Source organism: Rana temporaria, chromosome 4, assembly GCF_905171775.1.
Source record: "Rana temporaria chromosome 4, aRanTem1.1, whole genome shotgun sequence".
Lineage (NCBI taxonomy): Eukaryota > Metazoa > Chordata > Amphibia > Anura > Ranidae > Rana > Rana temporaria.
In genome coordinates, this window is record NC_053492.1 from 351,090,392 (window position 1) to 351,108,922 (window position 18,531).

General features: G+C 43.5%; 1 protein-coding gene across 1 annotated transcript in view; it reads right to left on the bottom strand.

Annotated features, from left to right (window-relative positions):
* Nucleotides 1–18,531, bottom strand: part of BIRC6 (baculoviral IAP repeat containing 6) — a 347,923-nt gene that overhangs the window by 203,425 nt on the left and 125,967 nt on the right. Inside the window, exons 35-40 of the mRNA XM_040347806.1 lie at nt 14,869–15,084; nt 11,485–11,668; nt 11,125–11,280; nt 8,952–9,085; nt 3,724–3,877; nt 3,297–3,413 (exon numbers count right to left, since the gene is read on the bottom strand). Of these exons, the coding sequence (XP_040203740.1) occupies nt 3,297–3,413; nt 3,724–3,877; nt 8,952–9,085; nt 11,125–11,280; nt 11,485–11,668; nt 14,869–15,084 (961 nt within the window). The remainder of the gene's footprint in view (nt 1–3,296; nt 3,414–3,723; nt 3,878–8,951; nt 9,086–11,124; nt 11,281–11,484; nt 11,669–14,868; nt 15,085–18,531) is intronic.

Consider the following 18,531-nt stretch of genomic DNA (forward strand, 5'->3'; position numbering starts at 1 on the left):
GGAGGTTGGAAGGAAAAAATCTGTTTGGTGGACAAGAGAGAAACTCGATCTTGTACCCCGAGGAAACTACTTCGCAAACCCAACGGTCGGAAAGAAGAGACCTCCACCAAGCCGCAAAGTCGGCCCCCCACCCGAGAAACGGGCGGGGGCAGACCTTCATGCGTAAGCAGGTTTGTCCGCAGGCTTGCGGTACCAGGTGCGTTTCTGCCCTGCAGCGGGGGTCTTGGCACCTTGAAAACTTTTTTCCTGACGCACTGGGCGGGCGAAAAAAACGCTTGGGGGTAGTAAAGAAGGGCCATTGCTTACGGCGAGGCTCCTTGCCCTTCCCAGACTGCGGGAGCAGAATGCTCTTACCACCTGTGGCATCCTTTATGTCATCCAGGGACGCCCCAAAAAGCCGCTCATCCTTAAAGGGTAAAGGCCTTCTTGGGAGGACTGGTCCGCAGACCAGCACTTCAGCCACACAAGGCAGCGTAGTACCACCGCGTAGGCCCTGAAAAGCAAGGGGAGCGTATCCAGGGCTGACTCACAGACAAACTTCAGACCCTGAACCAACTGTTCAGCCAGGTCCTTCCAGGTCTCGGAAGCATCCTGCTCCTGTAGCAAAAACTTTGCCCGTTCGGTCAGTGTCTGCGACACCAGAGTCCCGGCCAGAACCGGTCTTACTGCTGAACCCACTACTGTGAACATGGAGCAGGCCACAGCCTCCACTTTCCTGTTCGCAGGATCCTTAAAGGCGGGAGCCCCTTCCACCGGCAACGTGGTGGCTTTGGTCAATGTGGACACGGGAGGGTCCACTGACGGAGGAGAGACCCACTTTTTTAAAAAGTCCTCCTCAAAGGGATAACAGGTCACAAAGTATTTTGGAACAGCAAAAACTTTCTGCGGCGTATCCCATTCCTTGTACAACAATTTGTCCAATTGTCCACGATGCCCCACCGATGTGCCACCCTGGTACTGCAAAGCAGAACAACCTACCGTTCACCTCCCGGCCGCAGAAACAGAAGGCAGGGGCCCCCAGGGAACTCACCACCCCACCCGGTTGCAGTGTGAGCTGAAAGCGCTGAGGAATGCTGAGAAGTGCTGGCTGTGTCTGTCCTTCAGGGATGATTCGCAGGCTTTTGCAGCGCTATTTCAGGCACTAGAGGCCAAGACTTTTTCAAGATGGCCGCCGTCTGAGGTAAAAAGCACCAATCGGGCTACAAGAAAATGGCCGCCGACCATGTAAACCGCGTCCGCGGCAAAACGCGGTTTAAAAACTCAGTGACACAACACCACACACGGCCAGCACACACAGCAGCACCCCCAAACGTAAAAAATTCACAGCCCCCCCCCCCCGCAACACACGGTCCCCGGTGGCGATAAAACCCCAGGAGGCCCCCCCCTCACAGCCGCCACCCAGTATGGGGGAGGAGGGAGAGAGGAGAGGAAAGCAGGGCGGACCCTCAGTCGACCTCCCCAGCGAAGCACAAGCCATACCACCTTGCCAGGGCAAGGGGACTACTTACCCGTCCTGCGACCACCGGCTGGAGGCATTCCGGACAGAACCAACATCCGCTGAACGGCATGGCTGTCGGCCGAACACACTTTGACGAAGGCCAAAGAGACCAGGTCATATGTGTGCCCTGGAACATGTAGTTCCCCGGCCGCCCCTGGAGGAATGGGGCCTGTGGTGGATGACCCAGAGCTGAGCTGAGGGTCGGCACACGCTCGATGGCCGAACATGGGGGGACTACAAGAGTCAAGACCCAGCCTGTCACCCAGTCGGCAGTTGATAGAAGAATCTCAGGATTAAAAAAATGCAGGAACAAAACAAAAGTGAAAAAAAAAAAATCGCAAAACAAATTCCAGAGTACAGGGACTCCAGAAGGCCATGTCCTCTCCTGACATTAGGCAGAAAAAAACTGGAGCTGCGGAGGCAGAGTGTGGGTTATACCCGGGGGACCACGCCCCCTGGGAGGAGCTGTAATGAGGAAAGTGTTGTTAACACTTAAAGTGATGTTTTTCTGCCTAACTCTCCTGGAAGGAAGGTGAATAACCCTAAGGTCAAAGGCTGCTGTGTCCGTCCATGAACAGAAGAGAAATATCTGCAGTAATGAGCACAGTGGCCTCCATCATCCGTAAATGGAAGTTAGGAACCACCAGGACTCTTCCCAGAGTGGGCAGCCCGGACAAACTGAGCGATTGGGGGAGAAGGGCCGTAGGGAGGTGACCAAGAATCCAATGATCACTCTTGACAGAGCTCCAGCATTTCTCAATGGAGTGAGGAGAACCTAGAAACGCAAATATTTCTGCAGCACTCCACCAGTCAAGCCTGTATAGTAGAGTTGCCAGACAAAAGCCACGCCTCAGTAAGACGCATGACAGCCCATCTAAAGTTTGCCAAAAGGCACCTGAAGGACTCTCAGACCATGAGAAAAATAAATTATCTGACGAAACAAAGATTGAACTCTTTGGCCTGAATGGCAAGCATGTCTGGAGGAAACCAGGCACTGCTCATCACCTGACCAATACCATCCCTACAGTGAAGCATGATGGTGGTAGCATCATGCTGTGGGGATGTTTTTCAGGAACTGGGAGACTGGTCAGGATCAAGGCAAAGATGAAGGCAGCAATGTACAGACACACCCTTAATGAAAAGCTGCACCAGAGCGCTTTGGATTGGGGCAAAGGCTCATCTTCCAACAGGACAATGACCATAAGCACACAGCCAAGATAAAGCAGTGGTTACGAGACAGCCCTGTGAATGTTCTGGAGTTCCCAGACTTGAAACCGATTGAACATCTCTGGAGAGATCTGAAAATGGCTGCGCACTGACACTCCCCATTCAACCTGATGGAGCTTGAGATCCTGCAAAAAAGAATGGCAAAAACCGCCCAAAAATAGGTGTGCCAAGCTTGCAGAACCATACTCAAAGACTTGGGGATATAATTAGTGCCAAAGGTGCTTCAATAAAGTATTGAGCAAAGAATGTGAATACTTATGTGATTGGTTTGTTTTTTCCTTTTAATAAATTTGCAAAGCTTTCAAACAAACTTGATTCACGTTGTCATTATGGTGTATGGTTTGTAGAATTTTGAAGAAAATAATGCATTTAGTCCATTTTGGAATAAGGCTGAAACATGACCAATAGTGGAAAAACGTAAGCACTGTGAATACTGTCGATATGCACTGTACGTTGCAGTGAATAAGATGGGTCTGTCCATCACAGATATCTAATAAGGTAAACATTTTATGCTAGGATGCTATAATATTGGTATATATACAGTACAAAGTTATAATAGTTATATGCATACATGTTGGAGATGAATTGGTCAGTGCTTGTAGAATGGAATCTGCTTCAAGTGTGGACATCATCTTCAACATTAATTCTGCTTGCTGCTCAAGGCCAACCTCCAAACGAGCATCTAGAGCTGTGAATAAACATTGTTAAAGGGATTTAAAAATACACATCCAGTAGTATTAACAGGAGTATATCAGAATGGATTAAAATAAAAAAAAACTGTTCAGTTAAAAAATGTCTACATTTTGTTCTTACTTTTTCAGATTGTATATCTAGATATCCAGACATTTGATAAACAAAAAACATCTCTATAAAAAAAAGTATACCCTGGAAGCTGGTCACATTTTGGTATACAACAAAATCAGCAGGAAATGTTTAATTAATTAATTTTGGACAACATTGACAAAGCTATGAAAACAAAATCAATAGAAAAGGCTTACCTTGAGATACCGATACTGTCACTGTCTGGGTACCATTCTTTTCAATAGTGGCTGCTGGTTTAGCCACTGGAATTCCAACGCCTCCGATGTAAGGGTTGTAATTGTAAGTTCCATAGTCAGCGCCCCAATAATCATACCAAGTGCTACTGATTGGCTATTGGTGAAAAGAGGAGAAATCTCAGATTGTATATAAACAAGACATCTCAAACCACATAAATATCCACAAAAACAACATTTGTCAACGACTGCCAGTTCAGTCAGAACTCTATGATGAGTCAAAACATTGGTGTCATGGAGCATGCTACACATTCAGTGTCTGGTTACAGGACATGGTGGTATTGGCCTGAAATACGTTGTTCAATTGGTACCATTATGCTACCAGTGTTTACCAAACCTGCTCTCAAGTGACAAAAACTGTTTTTCAGGTAACCTCACATATGCACAAATGGTGTAATCAGAATTCAACGATACATATTATTTGAGTGGCTATCGATTAAGAAAAAACTATTTAAAGATAGTTAAATTGGCCAAAAGATATTTTGTGCACTTGCACGAAAAAGTCTTCTCCCCCAGTAGAATAACCCTTAACCAGAAAAGGTGGTTTCTTCCCCCATTGGGGTATAAAGCCACAAGAAATGACATGCTGGCTCTATCTGGCATTAATGGATAGCAAGGCAGGAAAAGACATCTTGGTTTCCTCAGGCAAGAAGAGGCCTTTAGATGGATGCTGCAGCTGCCTGCAGTACATCAACAAAATGGAGGGTTGCCTCCTTTGGAGCCTTAGGAGGAGGACAATGCGAAAGCAAAATGTCCTTGAAGAGGAATCCAGATACATCTAAGTAAAAATTAGGTACAGCCTGGGTAAAAAATAAATAAAATAAAAATTAAAAAAAGTCAGCAGCTCCAAATAGTGTAGCTTCTGACTTTTAATATTAGGGCACTTGTCTGTCCTGGGAGCCCACAATGTCGGCACCCCAGCCGATCTTCAAATCGACTCCCGGGTGCTACCGCCGCCATTCCTGGTAAGGAAACCAGGCAGTGAAGCCTTGCTGCTTCACAGCTGGTTCCTTATTGCGCAAGCACAAACCGTGCTGCACTTTCCAATTGGCCCAGCTGCGGGGGAAGGAGGAGGGGGTCCTCGTACCCCCTTGAAAGGTGCCAAATGTGACACCTGAGGGTAGGAGGAAGCATATAAGCTGAAGTTCCACGTTTGGGTGGAATTCTGCTTTAAGTATTTGGTTTCAAGATTCAATTGTCACTGTGCGCCAGTGGTGCCATTTTAATAATTATGGCATTAAATGCTGAATAAATGCCACAAAAACAGGGTATTGATGCCTGTGTGAACTCTAGGGGTTATACAGTGTTATTGTTGGAACTTTATAGAAGTGTTGGACATATTGTATAAGGCGCTCTTGCCACAAAAATGTGTGCTACCTGGGTGTATTTAACTGCATACGCACACAGTTATGCACAAAATTCAGTTATGTCTATTGCTACTCTTATGGACATTTTATATTGATGTCCTTTTATTTTTAGCAAAAATAAGGGATGAAGAGCATAAAACACTATATATGGCAGCACATCTTATTAAACTGCAACCAAAACAAAAAAACGGATGTGTGGACTTTACGGTGCCAACCATAACCTGAAAGAAGAAGAAAATCGTCGAAAAAACACAATTACATTACAATATGTCGTTCTAAGGCTGCAAGACATAACATTTAACTGCAAGCATATAAGCAGCACAATACCTTCCCTGATAGAGCACTTGTCCAATCTGGCCCAAACTATCAAAAAAAATAAACAACAAATATCATAAAACTAGAAACAGTGACATAACATTTAAAGGGCCAGTGGTACAGGAATGTGTGCAGCGGTCTTAACGTGTTTTGCAACTGGTTCATCAGGAGACTATATGATGAGCCCAAGATACCATGTGTGAACAGTGCTGCAACCAATGCGATAATATTCTGAGTAGCCCAGACTATGAGAAATAGGAAATTAACTCAAAATTGGGGATGAAGTAGTGAAACTTCTCCCTGGACTGCCCTTGCGTGAAGTCTAAAAAAGGTCCAGAAACATCCATATAAATGGGACCATAAAGGGCAGAAAAACAGATGCACCTTACTGGGGGAGACACCAGAAGCAGGCCCAACTACTATGAAAAAAAAAAAGTTAGTCCAAGCATTCAGCACCAATTGCATGGATTATTGGAAATGCTGCTTTGCTTTTGGACCAGCTCATATACTTGCATGTTAAATGTAACGTCTTACAACCTTTTAACATCACATCGTTATAAAATGATGTGTTTTAGACATTTATACCTTTCCTTTGGCGTTATGGTTGGCACCATAAGGCCCACATATCCGTTTAAGTTGTTGCAGTTTATGAAAAAATTCATAAAGCCCAAGCATAAAATATAAAAACCTAAGATAACCAAGGAAGGCTGGACCCCATATGTTCCCAAGTATCTACCTTTAGTTAGGGCATTTACCTCCAACAGGCTGCATAAAGAATCATGAGATCTCAAAGTGTGCAGAGGACTGATGAATGGATTAACATGTTAGCAAGGGGACTTGACCCTAACAGATTTCAGCTCACTAGGGCACACTCAAAATTAAAATATATGTTTTGACCAGGGGTAGCTTTAAAGTCATAAAATTGTTTATGGTGACCGTATGACATGAAGTACAGATTGACTAAGGCCCCATGCACACGAGACGCAAATGCAAACACATCTAAACACATGTTTTCAAAGGCAAAAAGCGGCGTTTAAAACCCCTGTTTTTGCCGTGAATTTTGCGGCGTTTTACCGCATTTGCGTTTATAAGCGTTTAGTTAAGAGACATCATAAGACCCTCCCTAAGCTCAAAAAACAATATTTAACCATTTCAGCCATTTTGTGAGACCAAAGTGAGTAGCAGCTGAAAGAGCAGCAGTATACTTGTATTTAGCGTGTCACTTGCCACATCACCTGCCACAAGCTGTGGATTGTCCACTTGCCATGCCACCTGCCACAAGTTGTGGATTGTCCACTGGCCACGTCACCTGGCCACGTCACCTGCCATAAGTTGTGGATTGTCCACTTCACCTGCCACAAGTTGTGGATTGTCCACTTCACCTGCCACAAGTTGTGGATTGTCCACTTCACCTGCCACAAGTTGTGGATTGTCCACTTCACCTGCCACAAGTTGTGGATTGTCCACTTCACCTGCCACAAGTTGTGGATTGTCCACTTCACCTGCCACAAGTTGTGGATTGTCCACTTCACCTGCCACAAGTTGTGGATTGTCCACTTCACCTGCCACAAGTTGTGGATTGTCCACTTCACCTGCCACAAGTTGTGGATTGTCCACTTCACCTGCCACAAGTTGTGGATTGTCCACTTCACCTGCCACAAGTTGTGGATTGTCCACTTCACCTGCCACAAGTTGTGGATTGTCCACTTCACCTGCCACAAGTTGTGGATTGTCCACTTCACCTGCCACAAGTTGTGGATTGTCCACTTCACCTGCCACAAGTTGTGGATTGTCCACTTCACCTGCCACAAGTTGTGGATTGTCCACTTCACCTGCCACAAGTTGTGGATTGTCCACTTCACCTGCCACAAGTTGTGGATTGTCCACTTCACCTGCCACAAGTTGTGGATTGTCCACTTCACCTGCCACAAGTTGTGGATTGTCCACTTCACCTGCCACAAGTTGTGGATTGTCCACTTCACCTGCCACAAGTTGTGGATTGTCCACTTCACCTGCCACAAGTTGTGGATTGTCCACTTCACCTGCCACAAGTTGTGGATTGTCCACTTCACCTGCCACAAGTTGTGGATTGTCCACTTCACCTGCCACAAGTTGTGGATTGTCCACTTGCCACATCACCTGGCCATGTCACCAGCCACAATTTGTGGATTGTCACCTGCCACAATTTGTGGATTGTCACCTGCCACAATTTGTGGATTGTCACCTGCCACAATTTGTGGATTGTCCACTGGCCACGTCACCTGCCACACGTTGTGGACTGTCCACAATGCAATGCAAGCAATTACAGTTGTTTATGTTTTTCTAATGGTTTTTCATCATTTGCCATCATTTTTGAGATTTCTAATGTAAAAAAATAGGTCACCTTTAAAACGCCTATAAACGAAATCGCGGCAAAACGCCGGTACCGCGTTTTGCGTCTGAAACGCGAAAACTTTTGCATTTGAACCAATTTTTTTGCTTCTGGAAAAACGAGGGTAAACTCCACTGCCTAAAAACGGCAATAAACGAGATTGTGTGCATGGACACATAGGATAACATTGAATGTGTTCAGGGGCAGTTGAAAAAAATGTCCAAATGCCTCTGAACTCAAGTTTACCAGCGTCTCGTGTGCATGGGGCCTTAAAGTGGACATGTCACCATAGATACAAAAGTTTGGTCAATGCGTTTTAAAAGGTTGTTCTCGTTGCTGTTTGTGCTATTATGTATCAGACCCTTAAAAAACAGAGCCTGTAATTTTGGAACTTCTAGGTCAATTATTCACTAACCAATGAAGCCTTAAAAAGATTACAGGCTAGCATGTTGCAGTTTGTAAAAAGTCAGCAACTGCAAAACCCACAAATCCAATGTCCTAGGTTCATTTTAAAGCGGTTTTAAACCGCATATATCATTTTTTTTTTTTTTTTAAACCTGCAAGGCAAAAGGCATAATCAGCTAGTATGCACCGCATAGTAGCTGATTATGAAATACTTACCTCGGAACGAGGTGTGTAGCACTTACCTGGTCCACGCCGAGCGAGATGTCATCTTGCTCCGGCGTGTCTTCCGGGTATTGCCGCTCCAGCGCTGTGATTGGCTGGATCGGCGATGACGTCACTCCCGCGCGTGCGCGCGGGAGATTTAAAATAGGCACGGTCCGGCGGCTGCCGGTCCTTTCGCCGTGGATTCCCCCTGCGCATGCGCCGCTGCAATCAGCGGCGAATTGCGAGGGGAATATCTCCTAAACCGTACAGGTTTAGGAGATATTCTTTATACCTACAGGTAAGCCGTATTATAGGCTTACCTGTAGGTAAAAGTGAAGAATAAGGGTTTACAACCACTTTAACAGGTTTCATTTCTGTAAAACTAAAAAGAATTTTACAAAATGAACAGACCCAAACCATACAGTTTTACTAGGCACCAAAATTACTATGGTTATGAATATGAAACCATGCAGAAATTAAAAAAAAATGTCATAAGTTACATGCCATACCTTGAAGACTTTGGCAGCGAGGGGATCTTTCTCCAAATCAATATCTAAAGGATCAATATCAACTTCCATCAGGTCTTGCAGTAATTCAAGGTCAATTTCTTTATCTTTATCCAAAGATGATAGAGGAGGAGCACCTTTGGGTGATGAAAACAGCTTTAATACTGCCAAGCAGTTAAGTGTGAAGACTGCCAACTAAAAATCTGGGCCATGATGGCATTTACTGGGCAATTTTAAGGCTGTACTTTCATACTTTGCATTAGGCAGCATGTAAAGTGGTAACAAAATACCAATCTCAAGGCTTCAAGTAGAACAACAACTTTTAAGTTTTGGACAGAGTGGAGATGGATAAGAACACTTGTCTATGCACCCAGTAAGGGAGATTCACCTTCTTTGTTTGCCCCGTTTACAATTAGCATTGAAAATGAAAGAAAATCACGAGTCCCCAAAAATGTAATAGCGGGGATATCTTCTAATCAAAACACTAGTTCTGGTGGACCTGGGGGTCCCCAAAAGGACTCCCTTAATTTTCAGGAATTTCCCAACTTCCCGTTTTGCCTATGGGACAGAAAATTAAGATAAATCTACCCAATGGGGCACAGATGCACACTCTCTCAGGGAGAGAGAGGGGAGGGAGAGAGAGGGGGAGGGAGAGCGAGGGGGAGGGAGAGAGAGAGACACAGACACCATATCCCTACCCCACTCCAATTTTTTTTATCGGGTAAGCCATAAACATTATTGGACAATTTACACTGCAATGGCAGAATGCAACTTCTCATTTTAAGTAGTGTACAATTCTATCTATCTGTGCTTACAGGGAATTGCATAAAACAAATATATCATGCAATAAAGTGGCAGAACTAGATCCTTGTTAATTTGTCAGTCAATCTTGCTGTAAAATAAAATCTATTAAAAAAAACTTTTATAAGAAACAAAAATTAAAAAACCCACTTAAGGACCAGCTCACGTATATATACGTCGGCACTTTAAAGATGAATATCTCGGTAACGGCAGCAGCTGCTGCCACAGCCAAGATATTCATCTTTTCCGTGGCCGGGCCTGTAAAACGATAGCGGTGGTCTCCACGGCGGATTCGCCACAAAATCACCATCATCGGCTGGCGGGAGAGGGTCCCCCCTCCAGAGCCATCGGCAGCGGTGGAGGCGATCGGGTCCTTCACGCTGCTGTGTGTGGATACGATTGAGGGCAAGATGGCCCCCACCCGTCTCCATACTATAGCAGGGCGGAAGCGATGTCAAAACGTCACTTCCACCCATGCTTCTTAAAAGGCACATTTTTTTTGTCGTCATTTTCTTTTATTGCATGTTAGTCTAAATATGAGATCTGAGGTCTTTTTGACCCCAGATCTCATATTTAAGAGGACCGGTCATGCTTTTTTCTATTACAAGGTATGTTTACATTCCTTGTAATAGGAATAAAATGACCTTTTTATTTATTTATTTTTTAAACATTGTAAAAATAAATAGAATCAATTAAAATAAATAAGAAAAATATATATTTTTTTAAATCGCCCCGTCAAGCTCGCGCACACAAGCGAACACATACGTGAGTGGTGCCCGCATATGAAAACGGTGTTCAAACCGGACAAGTGTGGTATCGCCGCTATCGTTGGAGCAATAATTCTAGCCCTACTCTAACTCAAAAGATGCAACCTATAGAATCTTTTAAACGTCGCCTATGGAGATTAAGGGTAAAAGTTTGACGCCAGTCCACGAGCAGCGCAATTTTGAAGCGTGACATGTTGGGTATCATTTTACTCGGCGTAACTCGCCAAAAATTGGGCTAACTTTACTGTTGTCTTATTTTTTTTATTTTTTTTTAAAGTGAACTTTTCCCCCAAAAAAGTGCGCGTGGAAGACCGCTGCGCAAATACGATGTGACAAAAAATATTGCAATGACCGTCATTTTATTGGGTGATAGAAAAAAATATATAATGTTTGGGGGTTCCAAGTAATTTTTTAGCAAAAAAAAAAAAAAAGACGGTTTTAAAACTTGTAAACACCAAGTCTGAAAAAAAAGGCTTGGTCCTTAAGTGGTTAAATGCCAATACAACTTAACACAAGTAATATTGAAAAAAAAAAAAAGCCATCTATATTTACACTGCAGAGATGCTACACACTATTTATAAACATTATCCTGTTTATAAGCTGTCTACCTGTGATGTCGGGTGTTAAAGGCTCATCTACGGCTTCCACCAATGGTATGACAGAGGACTGTAAGGAGTCATCAGAGTCTCCAGCTGAGGCACCAGCTTCCTCTCCCATGGCACCTTCGTCAAGGGCTTCAGCGGCTATAGGGGCTAACAGCTCTCCTGCCAAATAAAATGACAGCAATAGAATTTGAAAAAAAATAACATTTTGGCATTTCTAAACAACTGAGCACACAGTGGTCATTTGTAAATGCCCCTCCAGGACAAATCCTTTTGACCATTTAAAGAAAAAAGAAAAAATTTAGCTATGCAGTAGTATTTCAAAAGGGAAATGAGAAATCAGCTAAAAAAAAACAACTACTGTACCTGCCAAAATATCCTGGAGCATGCAGGTCAGAGAGTATTGTGCCCAGGCACCACCCCAAGAGATGTCTCCTCTGTTGAAATCTGTACCAACCAGCAATAACAAAAGCCTTTCCAACTGCGGCTCATTCACTACTTCACACAAATGTATGGTGGGACGGGTAGCATTGGCTATCCTAGCAAGTACCTGTGAAGAAAAGTGTATATGTTCACAAGATAACATATTTGGAAAATATATATCTATTAAAAAAAAAAAAGTATAAAATGTTCAGTCATTTTATATACCAAGGCTAAACACACGTGTTCTCCCTTCCCACTGGGCATCTTCTGAAACGCGTCAAGCAAGGACACACAGAGAAGACCTAGTGACGGTTGTACACCAAGGCGGGCAATTTTGCAAGTTTTAAACCTTTTGATGCAAGTGTATAGTGACGGTTGTACACCAAGGCGGGCAATTTTGCAAGTTTTAAACCTTTTGATGCAAGTGTATTGGCAGTTGATTTAACAATAAACCTAGCAGTACACTAGTACACTAAACATCTTCTCTTCATTGGTATTTGATAATTGATATCCGATTATTAGAAAAGCAGGCAGGTGAAATCCTCACCTACACACAGGATATACCTGGCGTTTCAAAAAATCATAGGTGGAAGGAAGGGGATACCCTCATCTATATACAGGATACAACCGACGATTTAAAGATCACTGGTGGAAGGCGATACTCTAACCCACATACAAGCTTATTGTTGGTGAGCGGGGACCCAGTAGGGGAGCACTGAGTGTCACCAGGATCTGCACAGAAGTTGTACATGCTCAACACACCATTTATTTGGATGGACTTTATATGACTGCACTATAAATTTGCACCAAGCACTTTATATTGTTGAATAACTTTTATTGTATTGTTGATTGCACTATATATATTTGCACAGGCACTTGTCATTGTTTTGTTGGAGCAGCGCAGAGTATAACATTTTGCACTTTAAATTAGGTTTTATGGTGATAAATGTAAAGTTATGCATTTGGGGGGCTAAGAATATTCATGTATCATACATACTAGGAGTACAACTGGGGGAATCAATGGTGGCAAAGGATCTGGGGGTCTTGGTAGACCATAAGCTCAATAATGGCATGCAATGCCAAGCTGCAGTTTCCAAAGCAAGCAAAGTCCTTTCTTGTATTGAGAGGCATGGACTCCAGAGAGATATTTTTCCCCTGTACAAATCATTAGCAAGACCTCTGGAATATGCAGTTTAGTTTTGGGCACCAGTTCTCAAAAAGGATAATCGTGAAACTGGAGAAAGTACAGAGAAGGGCAACCAAACTGATAGCAGGCATGGAGGAGCTCAGCTATGAGGAAAGATTAGAGAAACTGAATCTATTCCCTCTTGAGAAGAATAAGGGGGGATATGACAAACGTGTACAAATACATAAGTGGTCCATATAGTGAACTTGGTGTTGAGTTATTCACTTTAAGGTCATCGCAGAGGACAAGGTGGCACTCCTTATGCCTAGAAGAAAAAATATATAATACCCAAATATGGAAAGGTTTCTTCACAGTAAGAGCTGAGAAAATGTGGAATAAACTCCCTCCAGAGGCGGTTCTGGCCAGCTCAGTAAATTGTTTGATACATTTTAGTATGCCACACTTTTACAAGCTTTCACATTTAGGACAGTGTTTTAAAATTAGCAGAAATCACATGCAAGCACTACACCACCAAAAATAGGCCCAAAGGCCAACGCTGCACTAGAAATACAGTTACAGAATATAAACAGCTACTAGCACCCCAAAGTCAAATACAAATGCAGCAGATAAAGTACAAAATTAGTGCCACGCTAATGAAATTAGAAATCTAAAAAAGTGAAAAAAGGCTTAGAAGACTAATGAAGAGTCCCAAATATACAGTCCATAAGTAAAAATAAATATCCATGCTTGGTGTAGATGAAAAGCTGTAGATGAGGAGAAAGTGATTTTCCTTCACATTAGATACATCCAGCTCCACACCCAGGTGAGAGTAAGTAGGCTGCTTACCAGCTCTCAGTGACCACTAAAATAATGGTCTCACCAAGCACAGGGAAATGGGTCCCCCCAGGAACTTTAATAGAAGTTGGAATCCCCTCTTTACAGATGGAACTTTGAAATATAAAAAAGAAATGCTCCCATAGTGCAGTACTTTTAAAAATCCAAATTTATTATAAGTAGATTGCACTTACAAGATAACGGCAGGATAGAAGCATCAAAGCGGCATTTCATGTAGTGAAACCGCAGCGTCCCCACGAGCTTCCCACCTATGGACTGTATATTTTTTGGGACTCTTTTGGGCCTTATTATAAGCCTGTTCACTTGTATATTTCTAATTTTATTTGCGCTGCACACATTTAGCATTTTACATTTTAACTATACCCAAAACCTGTTCCAACCCCCATTCTAAGCCTACTCAAACTACCCTGTAAAAGGAAAAAGGTCTAATACTTGCCTATTCTGACGGTGCTCTGGTCTGGTCTGGTCACACGATCTCTACAGCAGCCAGCTTTAGTGAAGGACAGGGACTACAGAGCCAGGGTGAGGACTTCCACAATAGGCTTAATATGGGTCATCCATTGTGGACTGTCCCGTTCTCTACACTGAAGATGGTGCTGTGAACCAAATCACTTCTCCAGACTAGAACACCCTTAGAATAGGTTAGTATTGACATCTTTCCTATACAATGTAGTTCGAATAGGCTTAGGATGAGGGTAGAATTTAACTTCAAGTCAAAGATTACATTTAAAACAAAGGCCTTAATGCAATATCGTGGCCTGTAAAGTGTGGCTGAGCCATGTATTTATATGCAGCTAGGAGAGCTGGCAGGAAGCCCATTTTACTCTATGGGAAGGCAACAGCTGTACAAACACAGCCGCGCATCTTACCTTGACAGGTGTCCAAGGGCGGGCGTGTAGCCCCCAATGTACGGTGTGCATTTGGACTGCGCACCTATCCCTGAACACCTGTCAAATTAGGATGTACGGCTGTGTCTGGAGTCACCGTTTCCCTATAGAGTACAACGGACTTATTCCATGCAGCTCCATCTGCATATATATACATGGCTCATTCACACTGTACAGGGCATAGCGTTTTTGGAATACGGCCTTTGTTTTAAATGTAATCTTTGACTTGAGAGTTGATGCTTGTTCATTAGTACAGCCTTATATATCGAGATCTTTATTAGGCAGTACCCTCTCATTTGTGTAGTGCTTACACATGTGACTGCTGTTAATGCACGCAGCACCATCTGCCGGACAGGCCTCTGCACTCTTTTAAAGGATATCGGGAAAACAAAAAAGTAGTCTTCAGAAAAAGACTGTCACATGAAAGCAAGAATCCTCTAAATAAAACAATGCTGGTACCTTGCAGACAAACAGAAGTAAGTCGGCATGGCAAGTGAAGTCCATTGATAGGAGGAAGAGGGCAAGCTTCTGTACAACAGAAATACATCGCTCATGTGCCAAAGTGAAAGGAAGCGGTTCAATTTCTGGGCTCTCTTTTGTTGCAGATACTTCAGTGTCTTGAGCAGATCGGGGCCATTCTGCATTTCGACGCAGTCTTATCAAATCTTTAAAGTGCTGTATGAGGAAAAGTTAAAAGTTGCTAAACATTATTATCACACGCTCAACATATTAGAACACCAAAAAAAGAAAAATCATAAAACCTTACCACAACTATAATAAAAGATAACAGTTGAAGCCCATAATATTACACAAATAAAAAATTAAAACATCTACACACTCCAATCAGCCTAGCAAACTTCCTGGGGTAGGAGGTAGAATAAAAGATAAAACGTATCTCTGAAGCGAGGCCATGCCCAGCTAAAGTTACAAATATCTGTAGAGCTTGGCTACAGCTGGCCAATATTGAAGCTGAATTTATGGTGCACTAGGCAGAAAAAACACTTCTAACGTTGCTTCCTTGCATATGAGTGTAAAGCCATTCTATCAGCTAGAATAATTTATTCTAGCCACTAGAATTTATTTGTGAGTTTGTACAAGCTCCTTTCCAAAAGCAGCTTTGGGGCATTTTGGCACGCCACTGAACGCTGAGCTCAAATACGCACATAAATGCCTGCATGTGCATGGCCACATTAAAACATGCAGCTGCGTTCATGAGCAAAAACGCAAGATGCCCCCAATAGACAGTCAGAACTTTTTAGGTAGAGCAATGATATTTTGTATTTTGTTTAAAAAAAAGACCTTGGATCAGTCTGCATACCTGACACATGGCTGCGCGCTAGAGAAACGCACAAGGCGAGTGGGTAGGTAGAGCACCACAGCAGTAACAAGAGATGATCAGAGCTGGGCATGGGAGTAGAAGATTCCTTATTTCAACAGAAATGCACACAAGTCAAATTGAAGCGGGGGTTCACCCCAAAAAAAATGTTTTAACATGACATTCAGCCGACTTGTCAAAATGACAATCGGCTGTTTTCTTTTTCTTTTTTCAGTGCAGCACATACCGTATTTTCACCGCCGCTTCCGGGTATGTAATCTGCGGGACTGGGCGTTCCTAAGTGATTGACATCCTTCCGACCGGCGCATACGGACTGCGAGTCGGCTCTATACGGCGCCTGCGCACTGACGTTCGGATTCTTTCGGCAACTAGTGATGCGCTGTATGCGCCGGTCGGAAGCATGTCAATCACTTAGGAACGCCCAGTCCCGCAGATTACATACCTGGAAGCGGCGGTGAAAATACGATATGTGCTGCACTGAAAAAAAAAAGAAAGAAAACAGCCGATTGTCATTTTGACAAGTCGGCTGAATGTCATGTTAAAAAAAAAAAAAAAAAAAAAAAATTTGGGTGAACCCCCGCTTTAAGCCTTCACAATTACAGTTGCATGATCTATTGTAAGACTACAGTAGGGCACAGTGGAGACTGGTCACCCTGGTAAATATTAGGGTTGTCCCGATACCACTTTAAGACCGAGTACAAGTACCGATAAGTACTAGCCGATACCAATTACTGATACTTTTTTTTCAATGTCATGTGACATATTGACAGATGGGGACTGATAGGTGGCACGGATAGGCAGCACTTTTGGGCACCGATAGGCTGAACTTTTGGGCACTGAATGGTGGCTGGTACTGATGGGCACTAATAGGGGGCACCGACGGGTGTCTGGCACTGATGGGACTCGCTCTCCGCCCGCCGACTCCATCCACAGACTCTGCCCGCCCTCTCCAGCCACTGACTCTGCCCGCCAACCAGGTATCAGGTAAGGCATCGGGAGCATTTGTGCGAGTACAATTACTCGTGCAAATGTTCGGTATCGGTCCCGATAACAATATCAGGACAACCCTAGTAAATATACATCAATAACTAGTGTCTGGTCCCAGGGTTGGTGCACTTGGAAGGCGAGCTGCTAAAGAGAATTGCTCTTAAATATATATATAAAAAAAAGCAGACAATGTTGAATGCAAGGACAAGGCTTTAACGACTTTCCATGTAGCATATGTATGTGTAAATGTATATGTGTAACATCCTGGCTGGGAAGCGATCATACCAGGATCATGGCTGCAGCCATGATTCTGAAATGGTTTTATCACAGCTAAACACACTCAGAAGGCATGTAGGAAGATCAGTTTGATCAGCTGCCTTCGAGGGCAGAGAGGGATCAGGGGTCTATTAGACACCTGATATCTCCATAAAGAGTACCTGTCACTGCCTAGAGTTATCACAAGAGGTTGTTCATCCCTTGTGATATTAACAGTTTAATGGAAAAAGAAAGTTAAAAAAACAAAAAACAAACACACACACCCCCATTACACTGCGTTCATGTGCAAATGCAAAACAAGCGTGCACATATTTGTGATATCTCCGCAAACGTCAAAGAGCGATAATTCTAACACCAAACCACACAGCCAACGCTTAACAGAAAACCTGCAAAGGCTTTTAAAGTGTCACCTATGAACACTCTAGGTATCCTAGTTTGCAGAAATGCGCAATTTAAAATCTTGATATGTTTAGTATTTACAAAGCACATAATATTGTTATATTTTATAAAAAAATTGGGTATTGTGTTTGTGTGCACTAAAATACATTTAATTGTATTTCCATGTATGTGAAAAATGGCAATAGGCAAGCAATACACAGGAATTGCTTTGCCAGGAAATAAGCTTTAAAATGTGTTTTAGCATTTGAAAAGCAAAACAAACCGCCTTTTAAAAAAATTATATATATATATATATATATATATATATATATATATATATATATATATAGATAGATATAGACAGCCCTCAAAATTTCCACTCGCCTACTAGCATTTGGCGAATGGATTTAAGCTGGGGGCGAGTGATGACATGGCTACATGACCAATCTCCCTCTAATCTGTGCCTACACTTAGAGTCCATATGAGATTGGCGGCTGAAGAGTAAAGGAGCATGCTCGGGAAAAGTAGTCTGAGCCGCGCACAGGCAGAGCAGTACACAGGTGCTCTCCTTACAATTCTCATTAAGCCATGGGACCTAACAGTATGACCTCTCTGAGCCTGCCCCCCTCCCCCGACCAATGTAGCTGGAGAGCAGAAAGTAATGAGTGAGGTGGAGGATTGCAAAAATTAACACTCCGGTGCAGCGCTCACTGAAAGTTGCCCTGACATGAGAGCGGCAGCCTTTTAGTTTGTGCAGTTTTCTTCTCCTTGTGCTCTTTGTAAGTGTCCAACAGTTTAGCCTGAGCACTGTGAACAGACTGGTCTCAATGTGTGCTGTGCGCTGTCAGTGTGCGCTGTGCTATGGTGTCAATGGCTGTGCAGTTGTGTGGATCTCAGCGCTGGATTGTACTCCCTCCCGCTGTGCTGCAGCTCCTCTCCTCTCTGCCAGCCTGAATAAAAGGGGGAAGTGGGGACATGCAAGCGTGGAGCCGCACACACAGGCTCCTGATGATGAGATGAATAGGAGAGGGAGAGAGAGAGAGGATGGATGGGAGTTGCAGAGGAGACAGCAAGAGAATGGGGAAGAGACCCAGTTCTAGTGCCCTGTCCCTCTGGTCGTGTTTACGGGTGCAATTAGGCGCAGG